At 40.5% G+C, this 24,252-nt stretch overlaps 1 protein-coding gene across 2 annotated transcripts in view; it reads right to left on the reverse strand.

Moving 5' to 3' along the window:
• Positions 1-24,252, reverse strand: part of AKAP8 (A-kinase anchoring protein 8) — a 797,769-nt gene that overhangs the window by 138,176 nt on the left and 635,341 nt on the right. For both annotated transcript variants that reach the window (XM_085654332.1, XM_085654333.1), the window contains exon 12: positions 1,394-1,524. In XM_085654332.1, the coding sequence (XP_085510458.1) occupies positions 1,394-1,524 (131 nt within the window). The remainder of the gene's footprint in view (positions 1-1,393; positions 1,525-24,252) is intronic.

Genomic DNA, 24,252 nt, shown 5'->3' on the forward strand with positions numbered 1-24,252 from the left:
ATGTTACAAATGTTCTACTTATTATGATGTAGTTACATTCTTTAAAGGGCTGCATGTTTGGGCAGCAAATAAAAGTATTTGCATAATGGTAGCCTCCGGTCTTGTAATGAAATCTGAGAGAAACTTCACCCGCTGGGTCAAGTTCTGTGACTATTAACCGATGACATCTCTTGTATGCCTTCTATCATATGCCTATCTTCTTTACCCTGTCTTCGCCATCTGTACAGAGCACAGTCTTGAACATGTTCGGCACTCCCAACAGGAAAGAAGACTGATGAGTTTCACCTCATTCCTGCAGCAATTTTTATATCTATAGGTCATGGGCGGCTTCAGTCTGACAAAAAAGCAGCCTCTAGGACCACCTTTAGGTGCTAAGTTATCTGAAAGACAGCCTTTTCTGTATATTGTTATCCTCATCTCACCACTACCGACAAATAATCTCAATTTTGTTTTCTGTAAAGCAAGCCCTTTGCAATCTCATACTGAGCATATTCTGCACCACAAAAACACACAGAAATCTTTCTTGCTCAACATCCTCAGATAAAACTGACACATGGAAATGTCTTCCTGATATAATAAAAAATATATATTCATATATATTCTAAAACCTTTCTATTGACTGATATGTGCATGCTTTATTGTGTTTAAAACCGTCCAAAAGAGGAATTTAGCTAGAATGGTACTACCTTACAATCTGGCCATATCTCCGACACCAAAATCATATAAATACAGCTCAATACATAAGAGACATTGCCACCAAAATAAAGACATACTATAGCACAGAATCCGAAACATCATCAGGAGCTGAATTAGTGTCTACTTTGAAATGAAATGTGTGGAAAGTTAACCAAGACTTCCGAAAGCAGGTCAAGAACCGTACTTAGTGTAAGGTTAAGCACCAAAGAAAAGTCCATAAAATAATTTGGGCATCCTTTCAATGGGCAGATGTTTTAGGCTATTCAATTTCGCTACAGAAGAAACCCCGAAGATGTCTGCAACGGTGGCTGCACCTTTTTCACTGATGCACAGTGTGCTATTCCTAAGTCAAATCTTCACAAAACAAGTAGAATTAGGTCAGTTTTAACTCTGGCAGAGTTCTCTTCGTTGTGTGAGGTAGATACTCAAAAAACATACAAAGTGAAAATGGTTCTATACAACTATACAGCAGACAAAAACACTCAATGTCAGAGGTGGGTTCGCCATAATAAATTGACAAACCAGGTATCACTTGTGTGAACTGTTATACATATCTCTTGAAGCATACCTCACATCAAAGCATTTACATGCATCCAAGATGCAGTTTTCTTCATACAAAATGAATTTATGGAGGCCTTTGATAACCTCCCTTACTGGACTTTAATTTTCAAAAGACATTAATAAATGAAAAACTTACTTTCCGGTTCCGATTGTGTTCTATAGACCTCAGGTGCCTCTGGAGAAGGTGATGAACAGCAGGAATCAACATATCACAGGCGACACAGTGAGCTGCTTCGATCTTGCGGAAGAAATGTTCGTGGCTGATACCTGACGGGAATTTAGATTTAGGTTTGAGGAATAACATTGTTTTACAAACTTTCAAGGGTGTTTATTCTCAGTAGATTGGAATAGTATGACTATCTTATTTTGCCAAAAAGAAGAAGTTGCATGTTTGAAGGTGAGGAAAGAGTATTCATAAAGAGAAAGGAAACATTGCTCACATTTGGAATGTTAGCAATGTTTCCTTTCTCTTTATGAATACTCTGCATTTGTTATACTAATTGTGTATTGCAAACTTCTGCATTGGTTCTCTGACGATTCCTTACTGAACACTAAATGCCAGTTTCAATTACCAACACAATGCATTTTGGAACGTGAAGTATTGGTTCCCTACCAGTAGATCGTACTGAAATAACATTCTGGGCCCGGTTACATGAGATAGTCTATTAAGCCTTATGTTTGGAATATAAAGGAAGACAGCAAGAGTGCTAACAAAAACTTATTTGCATGTCACAATGTTTCACAACCTGAGCATGTAACAATGTTTCACAAGCCTGAGCATCATATTATCATTACACTCCGTCCATTGTTGTTTGACGATATTCTGCAGTTCGGGAAGAGACATTTTTGAGGGCCTAAATAACTCTGAGTGTAAAATACCCGTACAACACAGTCGAATAAGCTTTATTCGGAATCACATGGTGAATCATAAAAGCTGCAAAAACTATCACAATATCTAAGATAAGAATCAGTTAAAAGAAATAGTTAAAAAGATGAAAAAAAAACACGTAGGGTAAAAACAAGCAGGGACCCTTGTAGTCAATAAAGTGTCTACAACACAATCACTTGCAACAGGGTCTAGCTCTTAAAGCCGAAAGTAGGTAATACATGCTTATCTTAGCTACTGCCAAGTCTGAGGGACACAAGAATCCTGCTACAGATGTTTTATTTTTCTTATTAACTACGGATCTATTTAATAACCTTATTGTTCCTGTTCACTGTGTAGTGCGTAGTATCTAGGAAGATTTAGAGAAATTACTGTATTGAGCAATTAATACAAAGGGGGTGGGCTAATGCTGAATAAAACGTGCATACTCAGCCGTTGCTTAATTGTGATAGGGACTCCAACACTCAAAAGGGTACAAAGCCTAAACGTTTTGTGGCAGTGAACATGTGGATGGAAATGTTTCACTTGTTGATAGTCTAACTGGACGCTGGCAAAAGACACGGTGTCTGTAGGGGTCACACTGATCGAAGTGCTGAGTCCAAGGGAATTCAGGAAGGGAGATGTGCCACAATTACACAGAAGAAAGCAAATTCCAGAGTCTGAAAAGAACTGTCCTCCCAGGGTTTTTCCCTTTAAATGGGTTTTGAATGTGTCATTTATTGATTTAGAAAGGCTGCAGTCTCTAGGAATGAATGATTATAGTACAGAACAAAATGGCTGCAAAGCTTTTAAGGAGAATGCCACTTTCTTGCTTTCTTGGATCCATTAAGGATTTAGGCAGTTACTTTGTTGGGCATGAGGCTACTGAGATGGGGTAAGAGTAGTAATTTCTATTTGTCTTCTTCATTTCTGTCTTTTAGATTGCAGGATGGTGTTGGGACTCCTTCCAAGGTTTTCAGAGAATTCTTCTGTTCAATTTAAATATTTTACCTCAGGAGTCAGCCAACCCAATTATCAGGAAGGTTTATTGTCTGGGTCTATTAGAGATGTACATCATCTAAATCATTTGTGCTGCAACAACAGAAGTGTTCAACTGTTATTAGTGTACTATCAACTAGGGAGAAAGAAAGGGCAGAGCTGAAGGAGAAAATAACAAGTGTCTTCCAATATTTGAATGTTATGTGGTCGTTTATGGAAGTGTGTGTTTTATTTGCTCTATTACTGAGATGTAGTTAAGAGAAGCAAATGTTGCATTGTGTATTTCGTGCTGTGGGGGTAAATTCAGAGACAAGCTGTACATTTGAAAAAAGTAATCGTTTTAATGTTTCTAAGAAGGCTTTTTGACTGAAATTCATTTTGGCTTATTGAACCAAGAGCTGATGTCTACAAGTATGCTAGGGCTAGAGTATTTCAAGGTAATCCTGCGGCGGAGTTCAGAAAGGGTTTAACGTATACTGGATTATGAGGTACCCCTCTGTTTATAACGAGAGGTGCACAAATGAAGGTTGATGATAGTGGGCATTGGATCACTAGTGATTCACACTGAGCAACTTCCAAGGCAACTTTGTGAATCTTGGCTAGCACAACTCCAGTCTTTTTAGATAGATGCTTTTTATTAAGTATCCTATACCAAACAGGAATCGTTTCAACTAGAATGGATGGTGTGTCATTGCTTATCCAGATTTCTTTCACAAAAAGTAGGTCAACACTTGAATCTTTGATCAGATTCCTGATGTTGAGACATTCATTTATTGTTCTGCAATTCTGGGAAATATGGAAGAGAAGTAAGGAGGATTTGAGGTTTATAAGAGAGTAGGATTAGTGGTTTACCTGTAATTTTAGAGAATTGAAGTCATAAGCCCTAAATTGCACTGCTCAAGCAAGATATCCGTAAGCAATTTACAAAATAAATATATATACTTTAAACCAAAAGAGCTATTTTTTTCCTCTTAGTAACGTAAATATTGCAACAGCTTATCGAAGGCTGTATTGATAATTTTTCAGTTATTTTCCGTAAAGGGTATTTTTTTTTTTTAAATAAAGTTTGTAAAGAATAGTGGCAAGAATAACTCTTTCACAAATTTTTACAAAAGAAAATAGGGAAAAGCAGGACAATGCAGGCAAACACACTGCAGCCGAAGGATGCCAACAATCTGTCTGTTTATTTAAGGGAGTATCCTATCATATACTGTCAGTGATAATTGCTCTTGTTCTTTCTGATTTGAGACTTAGGATCCAGTCTACTATTGTTTTTACTGTTTCTCTTCCACTGGGGAGGAAGGAGGGTGTAGTGCTACATGTATTGTGGGACTGTGGTGACCTTTGAGAATGTATTTTAACTTACTCCGTTTTGAATGTACAACATCATTTTGTGCTTTCATTTTGTGTATGCTTGCAGCTTCAGAGTATTATGATTTCATGTCTTCTCAGCACAGAACAAAACAGCCTTGCCTGGAACAGAACGTGTGGGATGTGCGTTTGAAAGTGTGAGAGAAGAATGTACTTCTCTGTCTTTAGTCAAAACACAGAGAGCTGGCCAGCTTCCATCTTGACCTTAAAACAGACCGGTACGGTCAGCTTTGGTTTTTACAAAAGATGAAGGGAGGGGAATTTCTAGAAGTCTCTCTTCATGTTAGTAAAAAGTACTAAAGACTAGAAGTTTTTGCACTCCTACAGAACCTCATTCGTGGGGTGGACGCACCGTCACGAAAAAGATTTGCTGTCCCATTGAAACTTCTGGACAACTGAAAAGGCTTCCCAGTCGAGCTTACCAGAATGTTGTGCTGTCCTAAATGGGGATGGTATGACCTTCGTTGCTCGGAGATGTTTTCATGTTGTGTATATATGCTCTTTATATTTGAGTCTTTGATTTGACAGTACTTGTTTCTTGCATTGGACGTCGATTATTATCTGCTTCCATTATTATTATCATTTTATGCTTTGCATTTTAGTTGTGTATGTTTCATTATTATTTGACTTGTGCTTCATTATTATTATTTCCATGTGTTTTACCATTAATATCTGCTTTGGTTTTATCTCATAGATTTGGATATATATATCTATATATATATATATATATATATATATATATATACACCAGCATGCAGCAGCCTGTTTTAACAGTGCGAACTGTAATATCTCTTTAAGGAAAAGAAAGAGCCTCGATTAAGACTCTAATGGGAGTGGTCAAGTGAACACCTAAAAGGCCACCAGGTGCGAGGCTCTCCTATTGTAACAGGCACTGAGGAAAGCTGAATCGCTGAAACGCGTCTGCCGTATTGTTACCCAGTTTGCGCTGTGAACTTACCCTGAAAAGAATCCTCCCGATTGTATCCTGGCGGTGTCGGACCCTTCTTTCACTTTGAGTGGGGATTTGGACTCTGTGTTACGCCAGTATTGCAGGCACTGGCTTTTCCGACACGCCCTCTCGATCAGGAAGCACCGCGTTAGCCAGCAATCTTTGGACTTATGTTTTGGAATGCACAACGCGGCGCCCCCCCCGCGCAGATCAAAGCACCACAGTGTTAAGACATCACTGTGTGGGGAGAGAGGAGCAGCATTGACTGCAGGGAGCATCGAGGGGTCTCAGTGAGGACATTTTATTAAACAGAAAGCTGCGGTTGGGTGTAGTCCGGAGGCCACATTGATGGGACGCCACCTGGTGTTTCGGATTTCCCACTTACTTAAGGAGGATCCGCATATGGACTACAAATACCAGCATGCAGCAGCCTGTTTTAACAGCGCGAACTGTAATATTTCTTTAAGGAAAAGAAGGAGCCTCGATTAAGACTCTAATGGGAGTGGTCAAGTAAACATCTAAATGGCCACCAGGTACGAGGCTCTCCTATTGTAACAGGCACTGAGGAAAGCTGAATCACTGAAACACGTCTGCCGTATTGTTATCCAGTTTGCGCTGTGAACTTACCCTGAAATAAATCCTCCCGATTATACCCTGGCGGTGTCGGACCCTTCTTTCACTTTGAGTGGGGATTTGGACTCTCTCTCTCTCTGTATATATATGTGTATATATATGTGTATATATATATATATATATATATTCACTGAAAAAACCATAGGTTTCACACTTGTTATAGTTAGCGGAAATTTTACTGATAAAAAACCAGTGAAATTCCCCCGTTATAGTTAGTGCAGGCAACTATAACTCACGCGACCGCAATCCTCTGCTGATGCTAATACTGTATTTAGACACTTATTTGCCCATGTCTTCTTCCATACATTTTTAGCTATACATATATAACAAATATTTTTTTTTCATAAAGACACATATGTCATCAGCAGAAGATTGCGGTCGCGTGAGTTATAGTTGCCTGCACTAACTATAACGGGGGAATTTCACTGGTTTTTTATCAGTAAAATTTCCGCTAACTATAACATGTGTGAAACCTATGGTTTTTTCAGTGAATTTGCAAGGTTTTTTAAATGCTAATTCCTAACTATAACGTGTGTGAAACCTATGGTTTTTTCAGTGAATTTGTACGGTTTTTTAAATGCTAAGTTACTTTACGCCATTCGTGGCGTGCGCGCCCACTTAACGCAGTTCGTTCCGTGCGCGCACAGTAAGCATGCGGTGCGCTTCGCGCACCGCGCGCCCACTTTACGCAGTTAGTGCCGTGCACGCATGGTGGGCACGCGGTGCGCTACGCGCACCGCGTGCCCACGTTACGCTAGATGGGCCATGTACGCACGATGCGCTTCGCGCACCGTGCGCACATGGAGGACATATGATGCACTTCGTTTTTAAAGGTAATATTTTAATTTTTCGTAATTTTTATAAGCCATGCACAATCATTTGCACACGGGGTGGAGAGAGTGTGGATAATTTTTTCTTTTATTATTTTTTTAAAAAATATTATAGTTTATCACAACATTTATAAGTCATGCACAATTGGTGGCCTTCGGCCACCAATTGCACACGGGGTGGGGAGAGTGTGGATAGTTGTTTTTTTTAAATAATTTTTTACCGTACGCGTACGGTAAGCGTAATCGGCGAAATTAGCGAAAAAATAAAAATTACATTTTTGCCCTTGGGGGATCTTTGGGGACTCCCTCAACATGGCTATGTGTGTGGGAGCTGTCTAAACAGCCCCTTTACATGTTTTTGGGCTTTATTTTAAAACCTAACTCTCAGTGCGAGAGAGAAAATGGCGGCCGCCGCTTCCTGGTTTCGGCCGATTCGAATGTTTACTAAGATCTAAGAGCCAATCAGAATCGCGCTCGCGCACGCCACCGTACGCGTACGGTAAGCGTACCGTAAGCGCACCGTAAGCTGGCTCAGATATATATATTGATTTAAAGGCTATTTTCTCAGAATCTACTGAACAGATTTACACCAAACCTACAAAAGGCACTTCCTTGACCTGAGGACTACCTCTCTGCCAAATTTCTAGTAATTCTGTTCAGCCGTTCGGGCTGTAGCCCTGTCTAAAGGTCCTATGGAAAAATGCATGGGAAAAACGCGTTTTGGGACCCCCCTTTTATCTCAGCCCCCGCTTGACGAATCCCCCCGAGACTTTCAGGGTAGGAGCGGAGCGTAGCGCCCCACCTATTTTGAAAAATTCGCGAGGATTCGTCGACCGGCGCCAAAGTTATTCAAAATAGAATGTTGCGGATTTCCTATGGAAACGTGGTCCTAACTATAACTACCTACTGGCGACCGCCAGTAGGTAATATATATGTATATATATATATGTATATATATATATATATATATATATATATTACCTACTGGCGGTCACCAGTAGGTAGTTATGGTTAGGACCTAATTTCCATAGGAAATCCGCAACATTCTATTCCCAATAAGTCTGGCGCCGGTAGACGAATCTTCGCGAAATTTTCCAAGCTTTTGGCCAGCTCCGGTCCGCTCCTATCCTGAAAGTCTCAGGGTAATTCGTCAAGCGGGGGCCGAGAAAAAAGAGGGGTCCCAAAACACGTTTTCCCCATGCATTTTCCCATAGGACCTTTAGCCGCAGCTACAGCCCGAACTGCTGAACGGAATTACACCAAATTTGGCAAAGAGGTAGTCCTCAGTTCAGACTCGTGCCTTTTGCTTAAATGGTGTTAATCTGTTGAGTAGTTCCTGAGAAAATTACAGTTAAAAGTACATATATATCTATGGCCTCGGAGGATCCGCGCACCCTATGCGCACCCAGAGCGCACCCTCTACGCACCCTCCGATCAAGCGCTGAATTACAATTGGCTGTCAAGTGGTTGTCAATATTCAAAACCAGATACTGTTGGCAGCCATTTTGTGCCTCGGTAGAAGCGAGGCTGAAGAAGTAAGGGGAATAAGTGTGTAACACATATAAAGGGGGCAGGGTAGAAATACTCTGACCCTCTAGACCTGCTTAGGGGGTCCCAGAAGAACTCCCAGGACCCCCCTTTTTTTTTAAACGGCAAAACGCACGCTGGGTGCACGGATCCTGCCGTAAAGAAAAAAAAACGAAGCGCGGGCTTCCGCGCTTCCTTAATATTTAGCCCCCGGGGGGGCCAAATCCCGGGGGCAAACACCGTAACATTTATGGGGGGGCCCAGGGGACCGCTACCCTCTTGGGCTAGAAAATAAATGGATAGGGGGCTGAACGGCCCCCCCAAGCCCCCGGGGCTTTATTTTTTGAGGGAGGGGGGCTGCGTGGCCCCCCTCCTGGAGCCCTCGAGGGCCCTGGGGACCGCCACCCCCCAGGGCCGGCTCCTGCAGTGTCCTGGGGTGCCCACCCCCAGGACACTGTTGTTTGCTATGAGAGGGCGGGAGTCTCCCGTCCTGCCATAGCAAACTTCGTTTGGATTTTAAAAGAGAGAGCAGGGAAACCTGCTCTCTCTTTCAAAATCCAAACCATATTGCTTTTCCACACGGGGAGCTGCATGTCAGCAGCTCCCCATGTGAAAAAGCAATGCTGTCTCCCAAAGGATGCGGGGAGCCGGCTGGGACCGTGGGGGCGTTGGGGCTCCCCCCACGGTCCCCAACGTTTTATATAATACCCGGGGGATGGGGTCCCCGTGGATAATAAAAATTAGTGATAGAGGCTATTTTTTTTTTCCGTAAAATTAGGAGTCGCGCATCCTATCGCGTTGGGTGCACGATTTCTCTCGCATATGAATTTTTTTTTAGATAAATATCAAGCTTATGTGTTTTGGTCTTGAGTGGCTTTAAAAAGAGCCGTTGTGTTCATTGGGAGTTTTTGGTACTTATAAGTAAGTACCTATACAGAGTCTAAAGTTGTTGAGGAAGACTCTGTTTCCTTCATCAGTAAAGTGTACACCATCTCTCCTATAGACCTCTTGCATATGAAAATGCAGATTGTTATTGTAAATGGACCCCATTCTATAGTCTCGGAGAAAAGCAGAAACAGATTTATTCACATGTTTCCTAGCTTTCTCAATCTGTGGACAAAAATGATTGGACCAGTTCCATTTCTGCCTTTGGCATATGTTAGAATAGACAAAGGCAGTTTGGGGAAAAAGTGAAATCAATTCTGCAAAGGTGTCCTTGATAAGCATTTCCAGACCTACCCCAGTCAAAGTGCCTAGGTCATTGCCACCACAGTGCACAATTATGAGGTCAGGGTGTTAGAGATGTAAAAATAATTTTACCAATGGCATCAATTGGTGCCACTTTAACCCTCTCTGTCCAATCCATTTAATGTCTAGATTTGGCAAACCTAGGTCTTTGTGAATGTCTTTGTTTTCTGCATACCTTTGGCTCCAGAAAATATAGCTGTGTCCCACAATCCACACTCTAAGCATCTTGAAGGGAGGTCTGGATGCACTCAGATGGTCTCTGTAAATGAAATGGCAGTTTGAAAAGTAAGATTTTTCTAAAATGGTGGATAAGATGCAGTTTTGAAAAAAGAAAAGAAATGATTGGTTGTTTGACAACATTCTACACTGAAAACTAGGGTGCATGTTTCTGTTTTTTAAACGCATGAATCTTATTGGTTAACGAAAACTGATTGAAAGGAACATTATATATGATAAGCTGATATGTTGAAAAGTCAAGCACACTTGCTGTTTTGATTTGCAACACTGTGTGCTGAAATTGTGACCTGTGTGCTCAGTTAAGTGTTCCATGAATTGTTTCTATGGTAACAGGCAGAAAACAGATTGGGGGTAGGGTTCAAATTTATGTCATTTGGAAAGGGGTGAAATGTTTAACCAATAGAAATGTGTGTTAGCTTTTGAATTAATGTGGGAAGGAATGTGATTTGATGTTTACATGTATATGTGTGCAAAATGAGAGGGAAACTTTGCCATTCTTTGGTTTTGCTGACAGGTGCACATTGCAGAGATACTGTATAAGAAAATCTGGTGTGTGACTGACAAACTTCTTAATCTACAAAACAGCTTGAAAGGTGAGTTATTTAATTGTGAGGGGATGTATGTGGTCTATTTTGATTTTAATCAGACTAATGTGTTTCTCCTGCTAAAGTGCAGGGAGTACTTTTTTTTGTCTAGAATCTTATTGTCAGTGTGTGTGCATTTAGAAACCATTCTGTGATAAGCATTTGTGTTTTTCATGTGTTTGCAGACAGATAACTGTGCTGTTTTCATGTTTTGGTAGAATTAGAAAACAGTCATTGTTTATGTATTTGCAGAATGAGTTGTTTCTACACTAAAATGCAGTACTCCTTCTAGATTATGAAATGTGTTTTGGCACAATGCAAGGGATAGTGTTATTTGTCTAGAGAGTCTGTGTGCATTTAGGAATCATTTTGAGAGAAACATTTTGGTACTAATGTGTAGTAGAAAATGTTCTGCAATGTGAGCAGTCAACTTACATCTTGTAGACTAGTAAATGTATTTTGTACAAGGGATAGTTGGTTGTCTACAATCACAGTGTGAGTCTGTGTGCATTTGGGCAACTATTGTGAGAAAAGCATTTGGTAACATCATGTATTTGCTAGCAGATAACTGCTTTAAAACCTGTTTTGTTGTCAAGCATTAGAGGCCAGTCATTGCTTAAGCAATTGCAAAATGAGTCATGCTTTCACAGTATTGTGCAGTATTGAAATATGTAGAATGTGTGCAGTCACCTTACCCCTTCTAGACTAGTGACTGTGTCTTGGTAAAGTACAAGGAAGAGTGTTGCCTGTCTAGAATCACACTGTGAGTCTGTGTGCATTTGGGAACCACTGTGAGAGAAGCATTTGGGTACTTCATATCTTTGCATACACATAACTGCTTAAAAACCTTTCCTGTTCTCAAGTTGTGGTAGAATTAGAAGCCAGTCATTGCTTATGTATTCGGAAAATGAGTCAAGCTTTGACACTAAAGTGCAGTACTGAAATATGTAGAATGTGTGCAGTTACTTTACCTCTTCCAGAGTAGTGAATGTGTTTTGGTAAAGTACAGGGGATAGTGTTGTTTGTCTACAATCTCACTGTGAGTCTATCTGCATTTGGGTAACCATTGTGAGAGAAGCATTTGGTAACATTGTGTATTTGCTGTCAGATAACTGTTTTAAAACTGGTCATGTTGTCAAGTTTTAGTAGCATTAGAGGCCAGTCATTGCTTATGCATTCATAAAATGAGTCAGGCTTTGACACTAAAGTGCAGTACTGAAATATGTAGATTGTGTGCAGTCCCCTTACCCCTTGCAGAGTAGTGAATGTGTTTTGGTAAAGTCCAAGGGCTAGTGTTGCTTGTCTAGAATCACACTGTGAGTCTGTGTGCATTTGGGCAACCATTGTGAGAGAAGTATTTGGTTACATCATGTTTTTGCTGACAGATAACGGCTTAAAAACTTGTCATGTTGTCGTTTTAGTAGTATTAGAAGCCAGTCATTGCTTATGCATTCACAAAATCAGCCAGGCTTTCATAGTAGTGTGCACTATGGAAATATGTAGAATCTCTGCAGTCACTTCAGCCCTTCCACACTAGTGAATGTGTTTTGGTAAAATAGAAGGAATAGTGTTGTTTGTCTAAAATCACACTGAGTCTGTGTGCATTTGGGAACTAATGTGAGAGAAGCATTTGGGGGTTTCGTGTTTTTGCAGACACATAAGTGCTTAAAAACCTGTCCTGTTCTTACATTTTGGTAGAAATAGAATCCATTGATTGTTTATGTGTTTGTAAAATGAGTCAGGTTTATACACTAATGAGCAGTAGTAAAATATGTGGAATGTGTGCACTCACATTACCTCTTCAAGAATGGTAAATGTGTTTTTGTAAAATCCAAGGGATATTGTTTGTTTTCTAGAATAACACTGAGTCTGTGTGCATTTAGAAACTGTACTAAGAGAAGGATTTGGGTATTTTATGTGTTTGCAGACACATAACTGGTTAAAAACCTATCCTGTTCTAATACTTTGGTAGAATAAGAAACCAGTCATTGGTTAAGTATTTGTAAAAGAGTCAGGGTTCTACAATTATGTGCAGTAGTACAATATGTGGATTGTGTGTACTCTGTTTACCAATTCCGGAAAAGAAAATGTGATTTAGTAATATGCATGGGATAGTGTTTGTTGTCTAGAATCACACTGAGAGTCTGTATGCATTTAGGAACCAATTAGAGAGAAGGTTTTGGGTACTTTATGTCTTTGCATACATATAAGTGCTTAAAAAACTCTAATCATTTAGTCAGTACTCAAGTACTCATACACTGAGCCAGGCCTTAGCTCATGGACTGTTTCAAACGTCTATCCACTTTGCATGCAGGCCTCTAACCACCTACACACTTGTCTTTCACACCTTCAATACCCTAGTCAGTATTCATACAGTTCCTGCAAACACCCTGTCACTCCCCTTACACTATTCCACTGATTTATTCAGCACCATGTACTAATCCATTTACTGCGCCAAAAAACCAAACACTTATAAATTCACCCAGGCACTCTCCTTGCAATACTCTAATCATTCCGTCAGTACCCAAGTACTAATGGAGTGACGCAGGCCTTAGCACATGGATTGATTCAAACGCCTATCCACTATGCATGGAGGCGTCCAACCACCTACATAATTGTCTTTCACTCCTTCAATTGACTAGTCAGTATCTATATACTTCAATAAACACCCTGTCACTCACCTTGCACACCTCCAGTGACTCATCCAGTACCATGTACTAATATCTTCACTGCGCCAAAACCGAAAAACTTAAGTTTCACCCAGGCACTCTCCTAGCAATTTGGTTCAGTCAGTACCCAGGTACTCATGCAGTGAACCATGCATTACCACATAGACTGCTTCAAATGTCTATTCACTATGCATGCAGGCCTCTAACCTACTACACACTTGTCTTTAACACCTTGAATTTCCCAGTCAGTTTCCATACACTTCCAGCAAACACCCTGTCACTCCCCTTCCACTCCTCCAGTGATTTATTCAGCACCATGTACTAATCTATTTACTGTGCCAAAAAGAAACACTCTCCTTGTAATACTCTAAACATTCAGTCAGTACCCAAGTACTAATGGAGTGAGGCAGGCCTTAGCACATGGATTGATTCAAACACCTATCCACTATGCATGCAGACCACCTACACACTTGTCTTTCGCACCTTCAATACCCCAGTTAGTAGTCATACAGTTCCCGCAAACACCTTGTCACTCCCCTTACACTTCTCCAGTGACCCATTCAGTACTATGTACTAATCCATTCAGTACTGCGCCAAAACCCAACCAGTAATAAATTTACCCAGGCACTCTCCTTGAAGTACTCTAATGATTGAGTCAGTACTGAGGTACTTATGTAGTGAACCCAGCTTTAGTACATGCACTGCATCAAACGTCTACGCACTATGTATGCAGGCCTCTAGCCACCTACACACTTGTCTGTCAGACCTTCAATACCCCAGTCAGTATTCATACAGTTCCCGCAAACACCCTGTCAGCCCCTTACACTCCTCCAGTGACCCATTCAACATCATGTACTAATCCATTGAGTGCACCAAAACCCAACCACTTATAAATTCAGCGAGACACTCTCCTTGTAGTACTCTAATGATTCAGTCGGTACCCAGGTACTTATGTAGTGAACCTGGCCTTAGCACATGGAGTACTTCAAACGTCTATTCACTATGCATGCAGGCCTCTAACCAGCTACACAATTGTCTTTCACACCTTTAATTGACCAGTCAGTAGCTATAAACTCCAATAAACACCCTATCACTCCCCTTGCACAACTCCAGTGACTCATCCGGCACCATGTACTAATCTATTCACTGCGCCAAAACCCAAAAATGTAAATAGATTCACCCAGGCACTCTCCTTGCAGTACTCTAATGATTCAGTCAGTACCCAGGTAGTCATGCAGTGACCCAGGCCTTAGCCCATGGACTGTTTCAAACGTCTATCCACTATACATGCAGGCTTCTAACCACCTACACACTTGTCTTTCTCACTTTCAATACCCCAGTCAGTATTCATACAGTTCCTTCACACACCCGGCCACTCCCCTTACACTCCTTCAGTGACTCATTCAGCACCATGTAGTAATCCATTTACTGCGCCAAAACCCAAACACTTATAAATTCACCCAGGCACTCTCCTGGCAATACTCTAAACATTCAGTTACAATCCAAGTACTAATGGAGTGAGGCAGGCCGTAGCACATGGATTGATTCAAACGCCTATCCACTATGCATGCAGGCCTCTAACCACCTACACACTTGTATTTCACACCTTCAATACCCCAGTTGGTATTCATATAGTTCCTGCAAACACCTTGTAACTCTTTACACTTCTCCAGTGACTGATTCAGCACTATGTAGTAATCCATTCACTGCGCCAAAACTCAACCAGTAATAAATTTACCCAGGCACTCTCCTTGAAGTACTCTAATGATTGAGTCAGTACTGAGGTACGTATGCAGTGAACCCAGCTTTAGTACATGCATTGCTTCAAACGTCTATGCACTATGTTTGCAGGCCTCTATCCACCTATACACTTGTCTTTCAGACCTTCAATATCCCAGTCAGTATTCATGCAGTTCCCGCAAACACCCGGGTCAGTCCCCTTACACTCCTCTAGTGACCCATTCAACATCATGTACTAATCCATTGACTACACCAAAATCCAACCACTTATAAATTCAGCGAGACACTCTCCTTGTAGTACTCCAATGATTCAGTCAGTACCCAGGTACTTATGTAGTGAACCCGGCCTTAACACATGGAGTACTTCAAATGTCTATCCACTATGCATGGAGGCCTCTAACTAGCTATACAATTGTCTTTCACACCTTCAATTGACCAGTCAGTATCTATAAACTCCAATAAACACCCTAACACTCCTCTTGCACACCTCCCGTGACTCATACGGCACCATGTACTAATCTATTCACTGCACAAAAACCCAAATCCTTAAAAGATTCATTCAGGCACTCTCCTTGCATTACCCTAATGTTTCAGTCAGTACCCAGGTACTCATGCAGTGAAGCATGACTTTTCACAAGGACTGCTTGAAATAACTATCCACTATGCATTTAGTGGTCTAACCAGTTTCACACTTGTGCTTCAGGACTACATTTCCACAGTCACTATGCATACACTCCAGCACACACACTGTGACTGCTGTTGCAAACCCATAGTGAGTCTTTCAGTACCATGTAGTAATCTATTCAGTAAAGTAAAACTCAAACAACTGTGAATTCACCCAGTGTCTCTCCTTATAGTACTGTAATCATTGTCAGTAAGCATGTACTCTTTCAGTGAGGCAGGCTTTAGGGCATGAACTGCTTTAAAGTAGTATGCACTATGCATGTAGTGGTCTAACCACCGTCACACTCGTGCTTCAGGCCTATAATTTCTTAGCCAGTATTTATATAAAATGTGTTTGTATAGTAATAGAAAAGTATCATTTATAAAGATATTAATATACATTTATTTGTGATTAATTTTTACAGATACTGTTTATTACCATTAAAATAGAGAAATCATGCCGGACAAAGTAAGAAAAAGGACAGTTACTTGAAGAAAAATCAACCACAAGTATTGAATGAACAACATAATGTGGCTAAAAAGAAAACATCTTCTGGTAAGATCACAAAGCAATTTATTAAAAATGTGTGTAGGACCAGACAGAATGTACAGGATGCTGAAACCTCTGAGAATGCTTCAACTAGAAAAAATATTCAAAATAATAGGAAAAGCAAAACAGCAAATGGACAGTCCAAGGAGACGAAGTATGGTAAAAGAAGACAAAATCAGTATAAAGAAATACGCAAAAAAATATTTTACAAGAGAGTAGTACATAATTTGCTGAAAGATGTGAAGAAATATAAAAAGAGAGCTCTATTTTATAAAAAGAAGAAGCATATTGAAACCATTGTTGAAAAGGCTTTTGAAGTAAAAAGGAAACTATTCATTTTAGTATTAAACAGATTTCGATCATTAGATAAACCAATCCATTTAATGAAGGCCAAAAGTAGGAGGAAAAAAGTAATTAACAGAACACATTTTTGTGATTTTTTGGGGGTGAATGGAAACACAGTTCAAGTTCAGCGCCTTTCTTTAATGAGAGTTATTTACAGAGCAATAATTTATTGCATGCAGTTGACACCAGTGGTCGAGGTTATAAGGTTAGAAATAGTTGTCCAATTGACAAAGAGAAAATGGTTAAAAGAAATGCAGAATAAGTGATAGCTGATGAAGTTCTAGGGAGACGTCCTAAAGACCCTGTGTACACTTGGGATTGCAGTAGTATTTGTAGTGTACGACAAGAATCTATCGATAAATTATGCAGTTTCTTACGAGCATATAGTAAAAAAAGTGTTAAACAAAAGATTAAGTTGTTGCAAGGACTAGACCCTTGCAGAGTGAGAAAAAAGTCATTCTCTGGCTTGTCTTTCTAGGAAAGTTTGTCAAAGTGTTTTTCACCATTTCAGGATGTTGGCAGTACATCATACTCAAATGCGGAAGTTAGTGAGAAGAATGTATTATGCAAAAAGTCCAGCACTAAAGTTAAATGAGTTGAACAGTGCTTTTTTTTTTTTTGAAATCTTTTTATTAGGTTACTCAACAAAACAGAAAGTAAAAACCACTCTTTCAGTGCAGGGCTTAGGACAAAGCAGATTAGAATGTATCTTAACAATTCAGCACAGGTATTACAGAGACAAAGAGGCAGGCAAAAGGTACAACACAGTAGTTCCCATCCCCAACCGTTGAGAGAGACAGGGCAGCTAGTCATGGTCGCTGAGGTCAGATTCTGATGTATCGGGTGGGGGCTCACAGATGTTCCCTCTGTACACATTCCAGCCACCCCACACCTGGGACCATTTCTTTGGGCATCCTCTATGTACATATACAGCTTTTTCCGTCACCATTACAAGGTCCATGTCTCGGATCCACTGTGCCAGGGTAGGTGCCTGCCCCGATCCCCATCGCTGGGCTATATTACGTTTTGCGAGCATGAGCCCCAATGTCACCCAAAGCTGGGCTACTCTTACGTGGTCCGTCTGCTCCCAGACATTGAGGAGACAGAGCCGAGGTTCAGGCAGCGTGAGGATTTTGGTTACCTGGGAAAGAATATGGAACACCCCTTTCCAATAAAGCGCTATGATAGGGCAGTCCCAAAGGGTGTGGAGGAAGGTTCCTTCGAGGCCACAGTTCCTGAGGCACAGCGGGGACTCCGTCCGTTGTAATTTGAATAGAAGTGTACGGGTATAGTATGTGCGGTGCAGAATTTTAAGCTGGACAAGCCTTAATTTGGACGATATGCCCACTTCCCTGGGGGACGATAGCGCGGCCTGCCACTCCGTATCATCGAAGTCCCCAAGTTCTGCCTCCCATTTCCCCTTAAGGACCAAAAAGGGGTCAGGGCGATTATTTATTATTTTCCGGTATGTTAGGGACGTCGCTCTTTGAATCAGGTGTTCAGCGAGGAGCCGGTCCTCCAAGGGCGATGACTCAGGGAGCCGAGTTCCAGGTGAAATCGCCGTCCGAAGTGCATGATGGATTTGTAAATAGCGGAAATGTTCGGTGTCGGCCAAATCGTACTCTGCCTGCAGTTGGGAAAAAGTGATCACCTCTCCCCGCCGCCAGAGGTCCCCTACCCTAGAAATGCCGATAAGATCCCACTGATGGAATCCCTTGGTGGTGCGCAGTATCCCAAGCTGTTTAGCGTCCCATAGTGGCGTTGCCTGGGTAATCCTACCCGCCCATCCCATCGCACGCTGTGCCGCAAACCATATCTGGAGGGTATGTGCAGCGGGCCCTGCCTGGACGCGACCTCTTTTCGGGTTGTAAAGGGCGCCCATCACCCCTCCAGGAGCAAGCAGTTGTCTATCCATACGGTAAGCAGGGTCATCCCTCGACACATGGAGCCACTGATTTATGATCATGAGGTGCGACGCCCAGTAATAGGTTTTGATATCTGGGAGGGCTATACCCCCGTCGTACCAGCCACTGGTAAGCTTGTGGAGAGCAATCCGAGGCGCCTTGTCCTCCCAAAGGAGACGGGTGATCTCAGCATTAACAGCCGTGAAATAAGAGGGCGCCACCGGGAAGGGGGTATTCTGTAGCGCATAGAGGAATCTAGGGAGGGCGAGCATCTTAAAGAGCGAGGCCCTTCCAAGCAAAGTCAGGGGCAAGGCGCGCCAGTGTTTGACGTCGGTACGAAGCCGTTGGAGGGGCTTCATTAGGTTTTCGGCCACAAATTTATCCCGATCTGCAGTGACATATACCCCAAGATATTTGAATCCTTCCTGGGCCACTAGAATATTGCATCCCCTCGGGGGCCGAGGCGGGGAGCCTCGGAGCATATACAAAATGGATTTCTCCCAATTGATTTCGTATCCTGACCGCCGTCCGTACGACTCACATATGTCGAGGAGACAGGGAACAGTGCTTTTTTGCGTGGGTCAGTATCAGATGTGAAGAAGGTTTGTGATGATATTGAGTTTTGTTACTTTGGTCCTCAGCAAGAGAGTGCAGAAACTGACACATTAATAGAGCAAAATGTTGAAGACAATGTAGAACCCATGATTACAAAAAATGTTGAAGATCAAATCACAAAGTTTAGGGTGATTTCAGGTGAAAGACCAAATGTTTCTTGTATTTGTTGTCGGCGAACTCACTATAAAAATCAGACTAGGAGTGTCAATTTGTATTTAAAAAGTAAAACAGAAAATAATGATAAGTGGAAGGAATTTGCAACTTATTTGTTGGTAGAGGATTTTTTGATTTGGGATCTGAACAGCGTATTTGCAAATATTGTTATAACAAATTAGATGAGAATAAAATGCCTGCTAGAGCTGTTCATAATAATCTAGAGTTGATAGCTATTCCTCCAGAGCTCATAGATTTAAATACCTACGAGTCTATTCTCATTCAATGTGTGCATGTTTCAGGCTATTGTTCGTATGGAGCCTAAAACAGGTAAATTGCCTCCATCAGACTTACAAAGAGGATTGAAAGAAAGAGTTGTGTATTTACTGTTAGATTTAAAGAAAAACATTGAAACTATTGGTGTAGACGTGCAGAAAATAAACCACTAGTCATTCTAGTTAATGGTGTTCCTACTAAGAATAAGAAAATCTGGCAAGAGTTAGTGGATGTTAGAAAATTGCAAAAGGCAACATTGTATCTGATAAAAAAATAACGAGTACTATAGAAATGTGTTTGTAGGAGAAGAAGAAATAGATTTATTAGAAGATACTGAAACATTAAGTGGACAAATTGAAAAAGTGGACAAGTCCAGATGTGGAGAAATCTATGAACATTACAATGTACATCCACTTCATTCCAAAGAAGTGATGGGGAATACGATTGAGTTGTTCCAAATGAAAAAAGCAAGAGAAAGTCCCATGAGTGTATGGGAAGAGAGCTTGGAAGCTCGTTGTTTCCCGCAGTTGTTTCCAACAGGAAAAGGTGGACAATATGATGAACGTCCTGTGCAGATTCCTGCATCTGAATATCGGACAACAAGATTATATGCAGAAGATCCAAGATTTCGACAATGTATCCCTTATATGTTTCATCTTCTGTTTGAAAGTGACTTCTCTGGACTTTTATATGCAGTTAATCACATTTTAAAAACTGGAATGCATCTGCAAAATGTAACTGCAAAGGATTTTATGGATAAAGTGCATCAGAGAGATGATCATTTACAATCTCAGTTGATTAATCTGTTAGCATGTCAGCGTGGGACTAATGAATATTGGTACCGTCATCATGGAGAACTGAAATGTATGCTAAGGAACTTAGGAACTCCTACATGGTTCGTTACACTAAGCTGTGCTGAGTATGCTTGGGATGATTTACTTGAATTTCTTCGAGAGGCAAATTCCAATATAAAAAATATTGAATACAAGACACCTGGAGAATTGTGCTCTTTGGATCCTGTTAATGTATGCAGATATTTCAATCATAGATTTGAAGCTATGATGTATTTCATCTGCAATAAAAGGAATTTTCCTCTTGGAGAAGTTGAGGATTTCTTTTGGAGAAAGGAGTATCAAGCAAGAGGTGCTCCTCATATACATATGTTGTTATGGATCAAGGACGCCCCCAAATTCGGAACAGTTTCAGATGATACTGTTTTGTCTTTCATTGAAGAATATGCTACATGTACTGTACCCAATAGAAGAGAAGATAAAAACCTAAAACAACAAGTCTTACGATTCCAAAGCCTTAGATGTGGAAAATACTGTTGACGAAAGTACAAGTCTAAGGATAAGTTCTATACCAAATGTCGTTTTGCATTTCCACGTCCTGTATTATCCAAAGGAAGAGTGAACAGTTTTATGTCAGCTATGCGACATACCATCACAAGAAAGTCTCCGAAAATAATCTACAACTTAAGAAGAAGCGAAGAGTCAAAATACATAAATGACTACAATCCAGTTATTTTATCCATGTGTAACGCTAACATGGATATTCAGTATGTTGCGGACAATTCCATTGCTGTTGCTCGATATGTAACGTCCTACATTATTAAATCAGAAAAGACGGAGTTGAAAGAAATGTGGGAAGAGATTTCTCACGAGGAGACTAAGTAGGAAATTATACAGTTTCAGTTTGAAGATGTTATCGCATCGTGAAATTGGAGCATATGAATGCTTAGATCGGTTATCATCTGCAAGTCTATACTCCAAAAGTAGAGGAATCATTTGGGTGAGTCTAGGTCTTGCTGCAATGCGAAATCGGGTACTGAGCTCTGTTCAAGAAATTTAATATTTAGCACAAAAAGAACCAGAAAGTACAGATATTTTGAAAACAAATATGTTGGACACATATTATCCAAACAGAAGTCATCATCTTGAGAACATGTGTCTCTATGAAGTGCTGCAAAACTACACTTTTAAACGGAATACTACAGAGAACATCAATGATGGAAAATATGCAGTGATTGGTTCTGAAGGATGTTTGGTGAAACAAAGGAAAGGAAATTTAATTAATCACAGGAAACTGAGTTGCGACACTGCTGATAAAAGGGAATTTTACTATTTAGCTCTTTTGCAAATGTTCAAACCGTGGCGTTCAGAACTGGAATTACTTGGAGATTTTCAGAGCTATGAAGATTCATTTAATGCTTGTAAAGATAGCATACAATGCAGTGCTTTTGCAAATTATGTGAAAATGTTGAATGATGAAATTGATCAAGAAGCTGCAATTTCAGCTGAGATTGCTAGAGATAGTTCTCAAGACAGTCAAAGTTCTGCTGCACTGAGTCAAGATCCACTAGGACAAACAATTGTTGAAAATGAAGCAGCAATTGCCATGAATGAGGTGGAGACAGCAATGCATCAAGCTCAAGAAGATGTAATGCAGTTAGAAAACTTGGAAGAACAACTAAATGTTGAACAGAAAAGAGTATATCAGCAAGTGAAAGAACAGATTGACCATGGATTACTTCATGAAAAGAAAGAGTGCTCATGTACATCATTTTAACCTATCCGAATGTATGTGAGTGGTCAAGCTGGAACAGGAAAAAGTTTCTTAATTAAAGTAATTACAAGTTATCTGCAGAAAACAACTGAGTCGCATTTGTCTTGTGTTGTCACTGCTCCAACTGGGTTGGCAGCACATAACATTAAAGGAATTACTTTACATTGTTTACTAATGCTACCAGTAGAGCATGAGAACAAATTGGAATACCACAAGCTATCTGGAGAAGCTTGTTGTGAAGTTTCAAGAGTCCTGAAGAAAATGAAACTTCTCATTATTGATGAGGTAAGCATGGTCTCAAACTTGATGCTTGTCTTTGTGCATTTAAGAATGCAGCAAATTCTTAAAATAGAGTATGACGAATTATTTGGAGGAAAACACGTCATAGTTTTTGGAGCTCTACTGCAACTGACTCCTGTAAAAGGACAACCAGTATTTAAAACACTTGCACATGAAGATACCAGAAAGTCTCTGGGTAGTGTTGGAAACGTGAACATTTGGACATATTTTGAATACAAAGAACTGACGAAAAATATGCGACAGGCAAATGATACTGAATATGGGAGTATTCTTCAAGATATAAGAATTGGACTTCTGACAGAACATGGCAAACAAGCTTTGCAGAGTCGATTACTTTCCAATTTGTTTCCAAATGAAAATGTAATTCCTGAGAAAATATATATGAAAATTGCAGAAAATAAATCAGTGATCTGCTTAATGCCAACACTGCACGAGTGTTCTATATTCAACGAAGAACTATTGAAATTGGAAAATGAAGAACTTATAAAAATGGAAGCCATCGATAAAATAGAGCACGAAGGAATCACTATTATTTTGACGGGAAAATTGAAAACAAAACTGGATTCTTTAGAAAAAAAGATATCTAAAACGGTTGGTTTAGAAAAGACTCTATATGCATGTATAAACTGTCGGGTAATTGTAAGGCGTAATTTGGATGTAGAAAAAGGTTTAGTTAATGGAGCAATGGGTAAAGTTGTGTATTTTGTTCATTATCAGAAAAAAGATGGAATTGAATTTTTAAAAATTAAATTTGATCAGATTGAAGAAGTTAAAGAAATTGGTCGTTGTTCAGTTCATTTTTTGCTTGTTAAAGATTTATATGTCCGTAGGAAACAATTTCCATTTTCTCTGGCATACGCAGTGACTATTCATAAATCTCAAGGATTAAGTGTAGACAGTGCATTGGTGAATATTGAATCTACTGTGTTTAAAGAGGGTATGGCATATGTTGCTTTGTCGCGAGTCAGAACATTATCTGGTTTGTTTTTATTGATTTTGATGACACAAAGGTTACTGCAGATGCAAACTGTGTAAAAGAGTATAATAGGTTAAGAAGAACGTATGCTTTCTGTTAGACCTACGTCTAAGGGGGTAGCTTGGCTCAAGTCACTTGGCTGAACACTCCTTTTGGCTTTTCAGGCCTGCATCCCACTCAGCTCGCAATCCTGCGTCACATCACTCAAAAAGAACACTACACCGATTTAATTTATGGAATACTCCAAGTCTTTATCTTTTCCTAACAAACTTAGTTTTCTGGTTTCTCACATTGGAGTGTAGCGGATAATTACATTACAGGTTGAACAGCTCCCTTCATTTAGGAATAAAACATGGCATAACATCTCACCACAGTTCAAAGATTAACAGTTCATATGTTTCAAGTAAAGCATTTCGCAACTTTTCAAGTTAAACCAATTCAGTACATTTCCCCAGGGCCTTCCCCTTATTCTTAAAACACAACTGGCCCTTGCAGATCAGTATTAAGTCTGACTTGGCACGAATTCCTCAAAGTATGAACATGTCCCGGGAAATCATTTAACGCCAATTCATATTAGCAAGAACAGTTCATTCCCTATCACTGGACATAAATCCCTCCTAGTACAGGCATGACATTAGGAGTATTTCAGAATGAATTCAGTACAGCAAGAACATGTCATTAGGGACTTCTTGGCGTAAACCCGATATAGCACGAGCCTCTCAGTTAATTTAACTTGGCCTGAAGTCTTCCTAAAGCGAGCAGGACATTTACCCGCCTTGATAGAGACACAGCCACGGGCTTTATCCCCTTTGTGAGGAGAGCAGCCTGATGGATAACTTCCAGCTCTCACAGTCAGGGGGGGGGTTCATTGTGGGGGTTGAATTGATGGCCTTATGATTTCCCCCTCCTCTCATACGCTCGGTGGCGTCAAGGCCCTCTATGTCCCACTCCTCCCAGTGTCACCTTAGGCACTCGCGGCCCCGTCTCAGTCTTTCC

This window comes from Triturus cristatus, chromosome 4_1 (assembly GCF_964204655.1).
Source record: "Triturus cristatus chromosome 4_1, aTriCri1.1, whole genome shotgun sequence".
Lineage (NCBI taxonomy): Eukaryota > Metazoa > Chordata > Amphibia > Caudata > Salamandridae > Triturus > Triturus cristatus.